General features: G+C 45.4%; 1 protein-coding gene across 1 annotated transcript; it reads left to right on the top strand.

Annotated features, from left to right (window-relative positions):
• On the top strand, positions 11,169-13,443 carry LOC107614294 (histone deacetylase 8). The gene is made up of 3 exons (XM_016316512.2): positions 11,169-11,509; positions 11,855-12,438; positions 12,790-13,443. The coding sequence occupies exons 1-3, from the start codon at positions 11,242-11,244 to the stop codon at positions 13,081-13,083; spliced, it is 1,146 nt and encodes a 381-aa protein (XP_016171998.1). The 5' UTR covers positions 11,169-11,241; the 3' UTR covers positions 13,084-13,443.

Genomic DNA, 15,134 nt, shown 5'->3' with positions numbered 1-15,134 from the left:
TGTTACAGACTTACGGCCCAACTTAGCTGAGCACAATGGCCGTCCCGGCCCATGAGCAGACCGATCCGTGCAGTCGGGTCGAATCCGCTCGGTCTGCGACTCGGACACGCACCCTTATTATCAGCTGCATGACAACTGTGGGAAACGAAGCTTCCTGGAAGGAGGTCTCCCCTCGTGGGGCCCACCCTACTGACAGGGTATATAAGGGGAGGGTCCTACCCCTCCTCCAAGGTACGTCATCATAACTTTTTCTCTCCGCCACTTGCACACGGACTGACTTGAGCGTCGGAGTGTCCTTGCAGGTGGCACCCCCTCAACTCGCGAAGAACTTGGGAAGTCGGCCACTCACACTACTCGTCCCCAGGACCCAAGCCGAGGCAGGGACCCATCTTCACACCCAAGACCGTCCGGTAACCGACCAATCGAATATTGGCGCCGTCTGTGGGGACCTTGCCGATATGGACTTTGTTTTGGTTCCTGGTGGGGCTAACGGCAAAGCCGGGCCCCGCGGGGAGGGAATGGATCCCAGAAGCAGAAGGGTAGCCGTCGGAGCTCCCACTCGCGAGGGCGCCGGATCCCCCCCGCGGCATCCCGAGGGACGACCCTTTGGAGGAACAGGCAGTGACAGCGCCAGAATAATACAAGAGCCGCGCCATAGGGTTCAGAACTTAGAGCGAGAAGTAGCCAACCGTGAAAGTCGTCAGCCTACTCCTAGTCAAGAGTGTTTCCGATCCACTCAAAGAGGAGAAAGGAGTCTCCGAAGAAGTCACTCTAGGCACACTCTGAGCCCCCGGATAGAATCAGAAAGCCAGGAAAGCAGAGAGGCGCCAAGGAGACGACGAGATCCTTTGGTCTATACCCGATCACCAACAAGAGATACCAAAGAGGAAGACTGGGAAGGCGACAGAGAACGAGGAAGAACGTGCCAACCACAACAAGAACACCACAGAGAAAGGGCAGGCAGAAGCCGGCCTAACAAAGAGCATAGTAGGGAGAGATCGAGGAGAACCCGGCAACTGGTGGTCATGGGGGTGACCTCTTTCTACCACTCGATCCTCGGAGTACGGCTGCCGAAGCACTGTGATAAGCCGACAGATATGAGGTACGATGGTACTCAAGATCCCCAGGAACATCTAACGGCCTTTGAGGCCAGGATGAACGTGGAAGGGGTAGGCGATGAGATAAGGTGTCGGGCTTTCCCAGTAACCTTAGCTGGGCCAGCAATTCGCAGGTTTAATTCCCTCCCCCAGGGTTCAATAACCACGTTTGCCGACATCAGTCGCGCCTTCTTGGCCCAGTTCACCACGCGTATCGCTAAAGCAAAACACCCGATTAACCTGCTAGGAGTGACTCAACGAGCCAGCGAGCCAACCAGGAAGTACCTGGATAGATTCAATGATGAGTGCCTGGAGATTGATGGCCTAACCGATTCGGTGGCCAGCTTGTGTTTAACCAACGGGCTACTAAATGAGGATTTCAGAAAACACCTTACCACCAAGCCCGTCTGGACGATGCAGGAAATCTAGAACGTGGCCAGGGAATATATCAATGACGAAGAAGTAAGCCAGGTCATGGCAGCCAATAAACGACAGCCTGCATATTCTAATGCCCGCCCGTCCGGCGGCGGGGAGAGGTCTAAGGAACACTCCAGAGACGGAGGGTCAGCCAAGACTTTCAAGCCCTTTCCCCGTGTTGGAAAGTTCACAAACTACACCCCCTAGCGGCCCCAATCGTTGAGGTCTATCAACAGATCACCGACAAGGGCATCTTGTCGAAGCCACGACAACTCAAGGACAAGACGGGAGAAAACAAAAACCTCTATTGTGATTACCACAAGGGCTATGGCCACAAGACCTAACACTGTTTCGACCTGAAAGACGCCCTGGAACAAGCCATCCGAGAAGGAAAATTGGCTGACTTCTCCCACCTTATAAGGGAACCAAGGAGGAGGGACCGGGACCGATCAGCCGAGGACAAAAGTCGCACCGTGAGGCAAAGACAGGAAGCCGAGGAGGACAGTGAGCGTGGCCTCACTGTGGTAAATGTGGTGATCGGAAGGGACGTCCCTCCCAGATCGAAATTGGCTAGCAAGAAGGACGCCAAGGTCTTAGCTATGTCCTCTGACTCCACGCCACCCTCCCGGAGGGTACCCTCAATATCATTCGGTCCCGAAGATCAAAGGTTTGACGAGGTTTCGGAGAAACCGCCGATGGTGATCACGGCCAGGGTGGGTACCGGCCTAGTAAAGCGAATCCTGGTAGACACAGGGGTTGACTCCAATATCATGTTCCGTAATGTATTTGATGCTCTGGGCCTACGGGATACCGACTTGAGGGGCCACCAACACGGCGTAGTAGGCCTAGGCGATAACTTCATCAAGCCAAATGACATAGTTTCCCTCCCGGTCTCCATCGGCGGAGGCAGGGGGAAGAGGTCGCTAATGGCGGAGTTTGTGGTCTTAAGAGACTCGACGGCCTACAACCTCATCCTGGGGAGGAAGACCATCAACGAATTTGGGGTGGCGATCTCCACCAAGCTATTGCTAATGAAGTTCGTAGCTGATGATGGATCAGTTGGGACCATCAGAGGAGACCTAGAGACGGCAGTTGCATGCGACAACGCCAGACTCTCCCTGAGAAAGAAATCTAAGACGTCCCTCCAGATCGAAATCAGCTAGCAAGAAGGACACCAAAGTCTTAGCTATGTCCTCTGGCCCAACGCTGCTCTCCCGAAGGGTACCCTTAATATCATTCGGCCCCGAAGATCAATGGTTTGACGAGGTTGCGAAGAACCCGCCGATGGTGATCACAGCCAGAGTGGGCACCGGCCTAGTAAAGCGGATCCTGGTGGACACAGGGCCGACTCCAATATTATGTTTCGCAATGTATTCAATGCTCTGGGCCTACAGGATGCCGACTTGAGGGGCCACCAACACGGCGTAGTAGGCCTAGGCGATAACTTCATCAAGCCAAATGACATAGTTTCCCTCCCGGTCTCCATCGGCGGAGGCAGGGGGAAGAGGTCGCTAATGGCGTAGTTCGTTGTCTTAAGGGACTCCACGGCCTACAACCTCATCCTGGGGAGGAAGACCATCAACGAATTCGGGGCAGTGATCTGCACCAAGCTACTGCTAATGAAGTTTGTTGTTGATGATGGGTCAGTGGGGACCATCAAGGGAGACCTGGAGACGGCGGTCGCATGCGACAACGCCAGCCTCTCCCTGAGAAAGAAGTCTAAAGAAGCATCCGGTGTTTTTCTCGCCGACCTGGACGCCAGAGTTGATGACAAACCTAGGCCGGAACCAGAGGGCGACCTTGAAAAGTTCAAGGTCGGCGACTCGGATGAGAAGTTTACCTTTGTAAACAGAAATTTACCCCATGACTTGAAAGGACCCCTGCTGGAGATGATCAGGGCCAACGTCAACTTGTTCGCCTGGACCTCGGCCGACATGCCAGACATAGACCCCCAATTCATGTCGCACCATCTGGCCGTGAGACCAGAGGAAAAGCCAGTCGCCCAAAAGAGGAGAAAAATGTCCAAAGAAAGGGCAGCGGAGGTGGCCAGACAGACGGCCAGCCTACTAGAAGCAGGCTTCATTCGGGAACTCGACTACGCGACTTGGTTGTCAAACGTGGTCCTGGTTAAAAAGTCCAGTGGGAAATGGAGAATGTGCATGGATTACTCTGACCTTAACAAAGCATGTCCAAAGGACTCCTTCCCCCTACCCAACATCGATGCTCTTGTTGACGCAGCGGCGGGTTACCGGTATCTGAGCTTCATGGATGCCTATTCGGGGTATAATCAGATACCGATGCACCGGCCAGACGAAGAGAAAACGGCGTTCATAACGCCAGGAGGGACATACTGCTACAAAGTGATGCCGTTCGGACTGAAGAATGCAAGGGCCACATACCAAAGGCTGATGAACAAGGGCTTTAGAGACCTCATCGGCAAGATGGTAGAGGTGTATGTAGACGATATCTTGGTCAAGACCGACAAAGCCGACGACCTCATAGGTGACCTGGAGAATGTCTTCACTTCTCTTCGTCGACACGGAATGAGGCTCAATCCGTTGAAGTGTGCCGTCGCTATCGAAGCCAGAAAATTCTTAGGGTTCATGATAACCCAAAGGGGGGTGGAGGCCAACCCAAAAAAGTGTGAAGTAATCCTACAGATGAAGAGCCCGGGAAGTGTGAAAGATGTCCAAATGTTGGCGGGCTGACTCACCACACTATCCTGATTCCTCGGCGCATCGGTGGCCAAGGCTCAGCCTTTCTTTAACCTGATGAAGAAGGGGATCGCGTTCGAGTGGACTCCGGTATGTGAGGAGGCTTTCAAACAGTTTAAGGAGATAATCTCAGCGCCGTCCGTCCTCACGAGGCCTAGAAATGGAGAAGCACTATACTTGTATTTGGCAGTAACCGATGAGGCCTTGGCGGCGGTCTTGGTGCGAGAAGAGGGGAAAACCCAACAACCAATATATTTCGTGAGTAAAGCACTACAAGGAGCGGAGCTAAGGTATAGCAAGCTGGAGAAGGTGGCTTATGCAGTCCTGACCTCGTCGCGAAGGTTGCGGCAGTACTTTCAAGGACACCAAGTAGTCGTCAAAACGGATCAGGCAATCCGACAAGTACTCCAGAAACCCGATCTGGCGGGTAGAATGATGACTTGGGCTATTGAACTCTCCCAATACAACTTACAGTATGAACCCAGGCACGCGATCAAAGCTCAAGCCATGGATGACTTCCTGGTAGAGGTAACAGGGGACCCGCCCGGGACACCGAACACACGGTGGAAGCTCCATGTGGACGGAGCATCCAACCAAACGTTCGGAGGAGCATGAATAATCTTAGAAAACCCAGCTGGAGTTGGATACGAGTAGTCGGTCAAATTCGAGTTTCCAGTGTCAAACAATCAGGCAGAGTACGAGGCCCTGCTGGGCAGCCTGGCTCTAGCAAGAGAGGTCGGAGCTACCCGACTAGAGATATACAGTGACTCGCAGGTTGTGACCTCTCAGATCAATGGGACCTACCAAGCCAGAGACTCGCTATTACAGAAATACCTGAAAAAAGTCAGAGAGTTGAGTAAGCAATTCGAGGAGGTCACGGTCCAGCACGTGCCGAGAGAAAGGAACACACGGGCAGACCTCCTATCGAAACTGGCGAGTACAAAACCAGGGATGGGAAACTGGTCTCTCATTCAAGGTTTAATAAAAGAACCAGCAGTAGCTTTACACCTGACTCAGGCAAATCCCTCCTGGATGAACCTGATCATCGACTTCCTAGAAAAGGCCGAACTCCCTAGTGACGAAAAGGTGGCTAAGACGATAAGGCGAGAAGCGGCTAAGTATGCGATCATACAGGGCCAGCTGTTTAAGAAAGGGCTTAGCCAACCACTGCTGAAGTGTCTGTGTCCCGACCAAACAGACTACGTCCTCAGGAAAGTCCACGAAGGATGCTGCAGTCACCACATCGGAGGAAAGGCTCTAGCCAGAAAGCTCATCAGAATTCGTGAGAAGGTGCAAAAGATGCCAAGAGAATTCCAACTTCCACAAAGCACCAGCAACCGAACTTAGCCTCCTGACGGCTTCCCGACCGTTCTCACAATAGGGAATCGATCTGTTGGGACCCTTTCCGGTCGGGCCAGGGCAGGTCAAGTACCTGATAGTGGCCATTGATTATTATACAAAGTGGATAGAGGCTGAGCCGTTGGCTAGCATATCCTCGGTGAATTGTCGGGAGTTCATGTGGAGACAGGTAATAGCAAGATTTGGTATCCCGGAAGTCGTCATCTCAGATAACGGGACATAGTTTACTGATAAAAAATTCGGAGAATTCCTTGCCGGTTTGGGCATAAAGCAAAAATTCTCAATAGTTGAGCACCCCCAAACCAACGGACAAGTTGAAGCCGCGAACAAGGTCATCTTGCAGGGCCTCAAAAAACGACTTGACCAGAAGAAGGGGGCGTGGGCAAACGAACAAGCCTCGGTTCTCTGGTCCTACCACACAACTCAATAATCGGCTACTAGGAAAACGCCTTTCGGGCTCACCTATGGGGTAGATGCAATAATTCCCGTTGAAATCGGGGAGCCGAGTTTGTGACTACTCTTAGGAGGAGTCAAAGAGGCCGTGGAAAAGGACTTGGTGGACGAATCCAGGGAGATGGCTCATTTATCAGAAACAGCGCTAAAGCAAAGAATGCCCCTGCGCTACAATACCAAGGTGCTCAAAAGAGAGTTCGAACGGAACGACCTGGTCCTAAGGCGCAATGATATCGGGCTCCCGATACCAGGGGAAGGAAAGCTGGCGACAAACTGGGAAGGGCCTTACAGGGTGAAAGAGGTAATCGGCAATGGCGCCTACAAGCTAGAGCGATTAGACGGCAAAGAAGTCTCGAGAACGTGGAATACGGGCAATCTGAGAAGATTCTATTCCTAGAACAAACCCACCGGCTTAGTAAGAACACTTTATGACGAACTGCTTGTCCTTGACATATGTTTGCTATCATTTATTCGTTTAAACCATTTTACGTTTGAGCCATTTACTATTACCAATTATATACTACTTGTCATCTCTTTCCTTTCTCGTATTCGTTGTTACTTAATTAAGCCACCACGACGAGTAAACGGTCTCAAGCTGATACGGTACACCGGGACTGATCACCCCAGGCACCACAAAGGAAAACGCCATAACATGTGGCTATCGAAACGACAAAAGCCATGACCTAGCATTGCTAATTACCAACTAAGCGGTAAAACGTTCTTGAACAAATAAGTTAATACCAACCAAACGGTAAAGAAAATAAAGGAAAGTAAGCGCCGACAAGGCGGGAAACAAACGGTTTATCACAAGCCGATTAAACGGCAAACAAATTCGAACAGTTCGAAGATTGTGAACGTTACAAGTTACAAAAGCATACAAGTTACAAGGACGAGTCACTTCTTCGGCATGTCGATGATCTTGCCATCCTTGATAGTCTTGAAAACGCCAACAGCCGAGGTGTCGAAGTCGGGAGACAGCAGCTTTACTTGAGCTTTAAGAGCTTCCTCGGTCACCAGGATGGCATTCTTGCCCTGTTTTACGGTCTCTTTATACTTCTTCTTAAATTCAGCAGTCTCAACCTGAGCCGCCTTGACCGAGGAAAGCGCCTTATCACGCTCCTTCTCCAGTTCAACCACCCGACCTTGGAAAGAGTTAAGTTGACTCTCCAGGGTAAGCTCCCGCTCAGTAAGCCGGGCCACGGCAGCGTCAGAGGTTTTCACTTTCTCCTCTGCGGCCTTCAGCTTGTCGCCAGCAACCTTGGCCTTCTCTTCGGCTGACTTAGCCTTCTCTTCGGTTGACTTGGCCTTATACTCGGCAGCTGAAAGCTGCTCTCGGAGCAACTTCACTTCTTCTCTGTACCTGGCGTTAGCCTTAACAGCAGATTCAAGATTCACCTCAAGAGATCGGGTTCCCGCCAAAGCAGATTCAGCCTTTTAAGCTAGGGCGGCCCCCCTGAGCATAGTACAGTACATCCACCTCGCCTGAGAAGAAAGGTCCCTGCCAAAGAAGAAGTCCTCCGTGCCGGAAAGCAATTGAGAATCAATGAAGGTCCCGGCGTCCAAGTTCTTCTCCATGACAGTAAGAACCCCCTCAGGACTGGAGGATGGTTTTCTCTTCCTTGGGTTATCAACAACGACCACCTCTTCCTCCAGTTCCGCCTCTTCCCAGGGCTCCGGTTCGACTTCCACCTCAGGATGAGGACCTGATCCAAAGCCAGTACTGGCCACCCCCTTGGGAGGGCTGGGACTGAACCTCCGGGTTGACGGTATCCTCAGGGGGCACTTCCTGAGCGGGGGTAGCGGAGTCGTCATCACTACCAGCCAAGAAGGTGTCGAATAAACCCTCAAGTCCAGTCACCTCGGCAGACATTGACACTGCAACGAAACACGGAAAACAGTTAACCGTCAAATCGGGAAGATAAACCAAAACAACATGTAAGCACAAACAAATCACTAGACAGCTACTCACGTATATAATTCCTGGCCATATCCCGGTCACCCATAAGAAGATGAGGGTTAACAAGGTTTTTTCCGAAAACAGCCAACAAGACGTCGGCAATCCTCTTGTTCTCGGGGGACAACTCTTTATACGTTATATTGGTAAAGGTGTTAGCCCCTACTCCAAAGCTCCAGTACGTCGGTATGCGACGTTCTCCCTCTAGCGTCAACCAAAAAGGATGCCGACCTTCGGCCGGACGAACCTTGAAGTACTTGTCCTTAAAACCGTGATACGAATCTTCGAATACGCCGAAGATCCTCCGACCCTGGGCCGCCCGAAGCACATGTAGCCCTTTTTAGGCCTCCCCTCATTGGGAGGATTTGTTAAAGTAAAAAAGAAAAAGAAATACTTCAATTGAGACCGACAGCTCCAGGTGCTCACACACCATCTCGAAACAGCGGATGGAAGCCCAGCTGTTCGGATGCAATTGGGACGACGCTACATCACATCGATTGAGCAGCGCCATTTGAAAAGAGGAGAAGGGAAAGCGGACTCCCAAACGAGTGAACATGGTCTTATACAACCACATCCAGTCAGCGACCTGGTGAAAGTGCAAGTTTAGTTCATATATTCGCTCGTTATCGGCAGGAACGAAAGCCGCGTAATTAGCCTCCTCGTCGGTCCCCCCGCAAAGGTAGTCGGCCTGTCGGAACTCCGTAAGTTCCTCTAGGGACATCTGGTTGGGGGAATCCTTCACATCCGAAGTCACCCAAGCATATCGGTCATAGGGTGCCGGTCTCACGACCCTTACGACGGGACGCTGGGCCATACCTACAGTGGGGCACCACCAATATCAGTCTAAGAGGCCGAGAAGCCGATAATGACACCAGAAACTATAACTCGCCTATTCGATAACTACAAAACAAGGTATAAATCTACAGTCGAGTGTAGCGCCAGGAAAAGCAAAATCCTAGAATGGCAACCCCCTACAGTATCTACCTAATGTCACCTAATGTTAAAACTCAAACAAACATGCAATTCATATCAAGGCAACAATACACATGCAAAGGCTAGAATAACAAACAACAGAGATAAACAATACCATATCAATATGAGGGAAAAAGAATAGAAAGCCTACCAGGATAAGGATGGTAATGGAAGGGGATCGAAGAATCGATGACGATCTGTGTGAAGCAGGGGTTTGCGGTGGAGATTTTTGAAAGAACGAGGAGGAAGCAAAGAAGATGCAGTGGGACTGAGTGAAACCAAATGAAAACTGCAAGGGAAACTAACTCCGAGAAGCGCAAAAGACAAGGGTATAATGGTCTTTTCTCGCGTGGTTTTGAATTGCCATTAAGAGCATTAAATGCTCAGCGCGATAAACGAGGCGACGAAGGGCGCATCTCCGCAGCGAGCAGATCCACACGCGCGTAGAAGGCGCGTCTTCATCATGGGTAACCGACTAACCGTACATCTCGCGAAGGAGAAAAGGAACGCGACATCAACAGCGCTCATGACCGCAGCTGGCGCGTTGGGGGCACTGTTACGGCCCAGCCCAACTGAGCACAATGGCCGCCTCGACCCATGAACAGACCGGTCCGTGCAGTCGGGTCGTACCCGCTCGGTCTGCGGCCCGGACACGCACCCTTACTACTAGCTGCATGACAGTTGTGGAAAACGAAGCTTCCTGGAAGGAGGCCTTCCCTCGTGGGGCCCACCCTACTGACAGGGTATATAAGGAAAGGGTCCTACTCCTCCCCCAAGGTACGTCATTATAACTTTTCCTCTCCGCCACTTGTACACGGACTGACTTGAGCGTCGGAGTGTCCTTGCAGGTGGCACCCCCCTCAACTCGCGAAGAACCCGAGAAGTTGGCTGCTCACACTACTCGTCCCCAGGACCCAGGCCAAGGCAGAGACCCATCTTCACACCCAATTAACAACCCTAAACCGTCTGATAACCGACCAACCGAATAATATATTATTTAATTTTTTAGTGTACATAGAATATTTTATTTAACTAATACTATTTTTTTTTCTTGGACACTATATATTATCATGCGTGTATGTAATTCGCTTATCAACCGATATCTTATATATATGTAGAGTGAGGAATTAGGGGATCTGCTTATCGGTGAACAGAGTGAACATGATGAAAATTACTAGTCATAAAAAGAATAGAAGCATTATATTTGAGAGACAAGCTTAATGCGTGCGCCACCAAAGAGCACTACTAACTCTTTGTGACTTCGATGTGAAAAGTCAAGATAGTACCGTAAATTCTTTTTATAATATTGAAACTACGGAAAGTCAGATATTTTTTTCAAATCTTTTGGGCTGAATCAGTTTGCACTCTGCTAAGTGGGTAAGAAAAGCATCAAAGAGGAGAGAGGCTGCTTTCAATTTGCATGAACTAAATTGACCCGCATTCTTATTTTTTGAGACAAACATATAATATGATGATATGATGTAATATGAACACACTCTATGTACTTGAAAGTACTTGCTTTAGTAGGGTCGATACTACATGAAAGTGGTTGAAAACTTTTTAATTCAGTTGCATATTCCCCGAATAATCTAGAACATTAAGCAAACGTGATTAAAAATATAATTATTTTTTGGTCCCCAAATTATGTATTTCGAAAGTAGATTCTTTAAATATATATTTTGTAACTTCCAATTTCTAGTAATGTTTTTAGACACAATTATGTAATCAAATTAGTACAATAAAATAACTGGAATTTTAGTATATTATAGATTTGAATTAAAGTTTTATTAGAAATTGGGGGGGGGGGTTGAAGAATGAAAATTAAAAATAAAAAATAGTTGAGGACTATCGAATAATTTCACCAAGGTTGTACACTTTGACTCTTTTTTTTTTTCAATTTTATTAATTAAAAATGAAGGCCTAGTAGTCTAGTACATTTGCAAGTTGTAACCATATTAAATAACCTTTTAAATAATTTCTTTTGCTTTTTTTTTTTGGACGTGAATAATTTCTTTTGCTGAAGGATGAATATAGTTTTAAATTGGGCCTATTTGTCCAAATAGGTCCATTTACTGCATTTTTGGCTGGAAAGGGTTCATTCCGAATACACAATACATATAGGCCCAAATAAATCAATTGGGCTTTACAAAAAAGATTGTTGGTGTCAGCCCAAGTCTGTGCAAATAATATCTTAAGGGCAGACGGCCCATGACAAAAAAAAGGGCAGACGGCAGAGAGAAAAGCTTAGAGGAAAAGATATTGAAGCATTGCTGCCATGGCTACTGAAGCATGTTCAACAGTCACAGTGAACCACATCAACGTTTTCTGGGACGAAGGGATGCTGAAGCACGAAACTGGCATTGGAGTGTTTGACACTGGTGACGACCCTGGCTTCTTGGATGTGTTGGAGAAGCATCCTGAGAACTCTGACAGGCTTAGGAACATGGTCTCCATCCTCAAGAGAGGTCCTATTTCTCCCTTCATTTCTTGGCACCCTGGTTCACCTGCTCTCATCTCTCAGCTCCTCTCTTTTCACACCCCTGGTACCTTCTATTTACTATCTTCTTCATTTCTCCATCGCCTTAGCTTTTTATGTTTTCTGTTTTCTTGTATTTCTGTGCTGCCATAATTGCTTTGATCTTGGGAGCTTTTTAGTGTTCTTAAGTTTGGAGGGAAATTGGGTTCTGGTAAAAAATTGATCTTTGTATAAAAAAAATCTGAACTTTTATGTATGCGAGTCCTGTTGCATTAGCCAGCAGAAGCACTTGCTAAGATTGGAATTTGCAAGTCTAATTGGGGACTAGGATGGTGATAAGTAGGATTAATTAATTAATTAATTGAGATGAAATAGTGCTTGATAGAGTTTCAATTTTTTTGTAATTTGCTAGAATACATAAATGAACTAGTAGAAGCTGATAAAGGAGGAGGGAAAATGCTATGTGCTGGCACATTCTTGAACCCTGGATCATGGGATGCAGCACTTCTTGCTGCTGGAACCACACTCTGTGCAATGAAGCATGTCCTTGATGGACATGGAAAAGTTGCTTATGCCTTGGTTAGGCCCCCTGGCCACCATGCTCAACCTTCTCAGGCTGATGGCTACTGTTTCCTCAACAATGCTGGCCTTGCAGTACAATTGGCCTTGGATTCTGGTGTGTGTAACAAGGTTGCAGTTATAGACATTGATGTTCATTATGGGAATGGTACTGCTGAGGGATTCTATAGGTCTAATAAGGTTCTTACCATTTCCCTTCATATGAACCATGGATCATGGGGTCCATCCCATCCCCATAATGGATCCATTGATGAGCTAGGAGAAGATGAAGGTTATGGCTACAATTTGAACATACCTCTACCAAATGGAACTGGGGACAATGGATATGTTTATGCATTCAATGAATTGGTTATTCCATCAATCCAGAAGTTTGGACCTGATTTGATTGTTTTGACAATTGGACTAGACTCAAGTGCAGTAAGTTCTGTTTATCATTTTCTTTTAGGTTCATGATTTATACTCTTGCCATAGTTAGCATTTTCACCTATTTTTAACTCCTCAACCAAATATACCCTTAGAAATTATCTGTTTCATTTCAATCACAAAAAAGATTGTTCTCATCAATTACAACAGAAGTTAAGTCAGTTTTCCTTCACAATCGGATCCTTTAAATAAGATATTAAAAAAATACTTCTTGTGTAAAATTTCCTTCTATATACTTCAATTGAATGGAACATGACAATGTTAAAAATAGTTAAATCACATTATCTTTACTTTTTCCCTCATTATCTAACAATAAAGAATCTTTACTTACTTTATGTGCCTCAGTTTGATCCAAATGGAAGGCAATGCTTAACAATGGAGGGTTATAGAAAAATTGGGAAGATTGTTCATGATCTTGCAAAACAGTACAGTGATGGACGCCTTGTAATTGTTCAAGAAGGTGGATACCATGTTACATATTCAGCATACTGTTTACATGCATTTCTGGAGGGTGTTCTCAGCCTAGCATCATTGCCTCCATTGCCAGATCCTATTGCTTATTACCCTGAGGATGACACATTTTCATCAAAGGTTATAGATGCCATTAAAAACTATCAAAAAGATAAACTTCCTTTTTAGAGAGAACTCCTTAACTTTGGAGATATTTCATCTGGAAAAAAAAAATTCTTATGTGCTCAGGCCTTAGTAGAGATATTAAGTCAAGAGGGTTTAATTATATCTTCTAAGTAAGAAGAAAGAAGGAAGGAATTTGTTGTAACTTTCACTAAGCATATCACTGGAAGAAAATGAGGAGAAAAGCTTATTCTCAAGTATAAATTTACTATTTCATTTGTAAAGCTCTAGAATAATGAGTTAAGGAAAATCTACATTTTAAAATTTCCCTGCAGCTGAATTGTCTCAGGCAATAGTAGTAGATATTATGATTGTACTTTTGCCATGGTTTCATAATTATTAAAAAATTACAATATTCTGCTACTAGTGCATGAATAGTGTTAAAACTTAGAACATCTGCATAAACAATTATAGACTGAGTTTGATTTTATACTGCCATATTTATAGGAGCTGAATTCTTTGATTTTGGAAGCCAATGGAGATGCGAAAAATGCGGAATGAAGATACTAATGTAAAAGTAAAATTATGATTGCTTTGACAAGGCGTGCATACTTTGATAAAGATGGTTCTCAATCTAAACACAGAAACAAACATTGTCATTTCCAATGACTTAATTAAACAAGTTTCACATTCATGACTTTGCCTAACAACATGTCTGCATGTTAGCCCCACAAAGGGTCCAATTCTTTGACAAACATCACTATGATACTTATATATATAATTTGGTTTTCATTACAAATTATTTAGACTTAGAAAATTAGCCTAATTGTCACTACCGACACTTGAGAAAAATTGACATTAATAGTAGTTTGTATTAATATGCTACTTTATATTTTGGAAAAAGACAAATCAATCTTCTAATGCATAGTGTCTTTACCTTTATATGTTATGTGTTGAAGACCCTATTTTGATGCTTGTCACTTCTTCATAGTTCACACACCTCTATTTTGGTCAAAAGAAGAAACTTCTAATTGTAACACTAAAGAAAGAGCAAAATAATTTGTTTTTTCTTCCTTTTAGTCAACTTACAACTTCATAAATTGATCAAAGTACACTTAAAAAACTAACATAAGAATTTATTCTTTGGGATAAAAATGTGTTAGACAAAATCAGAACCAACAAAATTTGATCAGAATTCTCAGTTGTGCACTTTATTTCATGCATCCTTATACTTGTTGGATGCTATACTGACATAAGGAATTTCCATGACAATCACAATTTGGCTTAATTATACACTCCCATCATGCAATAAATTAAATTATCCTATTATTCCCAATAGGATTAGATTAACTACATTTATTTTTGGATGTAAATGCAAAGTTGTCCATTTACAAAGTATTTCTAGGAGAATTACTATTTAACAATATAGACAAAGTAACTTAGGATGCTATGCCAAACTCAAAAAGTGGAGAGAATATATGTGTAAACAGTAGAAAGTGGAGTAAGCTTATTATGAAATTCTCAAAATTCAATTCCAGCCTCCAATTAAATTGCAGTATTTTATAAAAGAAGACACAGAAACTTCTCTTTTAATTCCACCCTATGACTTTAGCAGAATCAACTTCCATAAGCATATGCATGTGTAGGTTCTTCTTACACAATGCACCAAATAATTTATTGCAACTAGTTGATTACTTGTTTTTCATGTTGACTGTAATGAATTCCATAAGTCACCATTAAATCGTTTCTAGTCTCCACTCTTCATGCATTGCAGTATTAAAATTAAATTATAACAGGTTCATTTATTTGTTTTAGTTTTTACTTTAAGAGAAAGATACATAGTCATGAATCATGCATGATACTGTTAGCATTGGTTAACCGACATTAGCGGGAAGCCTTCCTAGAATTGAGCCGCCATCACAAAAGCTTAACAAATCTATGGAACTTCTAGGACAACACATGGGACCCACCACCATTGTTGTTTTCTCTTTTTAGTACCACATATTTGTTTAATTTATTTATTTAATTTTATTTCCCCACAACAAGTAGTCAACAGCTACAAGCCTACAACATTAGTGAGTTACTCATTTAGGTACCTCGATAACTACGAATACCTC

This window comes from Arachis ipaensis, chromosome B08, assembly GCF_000816755.2.
Source record: "Arachis ipaensis cultivar K30076 chromosome B08, Araip1.1, whole genome shotgun sequence".
NCBI classification, from domain to species: domain Eukaryota; kingdom Viridiplantae; phylum Streptophyta; class Magnoliopsida; order Fabales; family Fabaceae; genus Arachis; species Arachis ipaensis.
Note: the sequence above shows the minus strand (reverse complement) of the source record. Positions and strands in the feature narration are given on the sequence as shown.

Coding starts and splice junctions, on each gene's coding strand:
- LOC107614294 (XM_016316512.2), top strand. CDS start 11,242: ATGGCTACTGAAGCATGTTCAACAGTCACAGTGAACCACATCAACGTT. Junction 11,510..11,854: donor CCTCTCTTTTCACACCCCTG/GTACCTTCTATT, acceptor GTAATTTGCTAG/AATACATAAATGAACTAGTA. Junction 12,439..12,789: donor TTGGACTAGACTCAAGTGCA/GTAAGTTCTGTT, acceptor TATGTGCCTCAG/TTTGATCCAAATGGAAGGCA.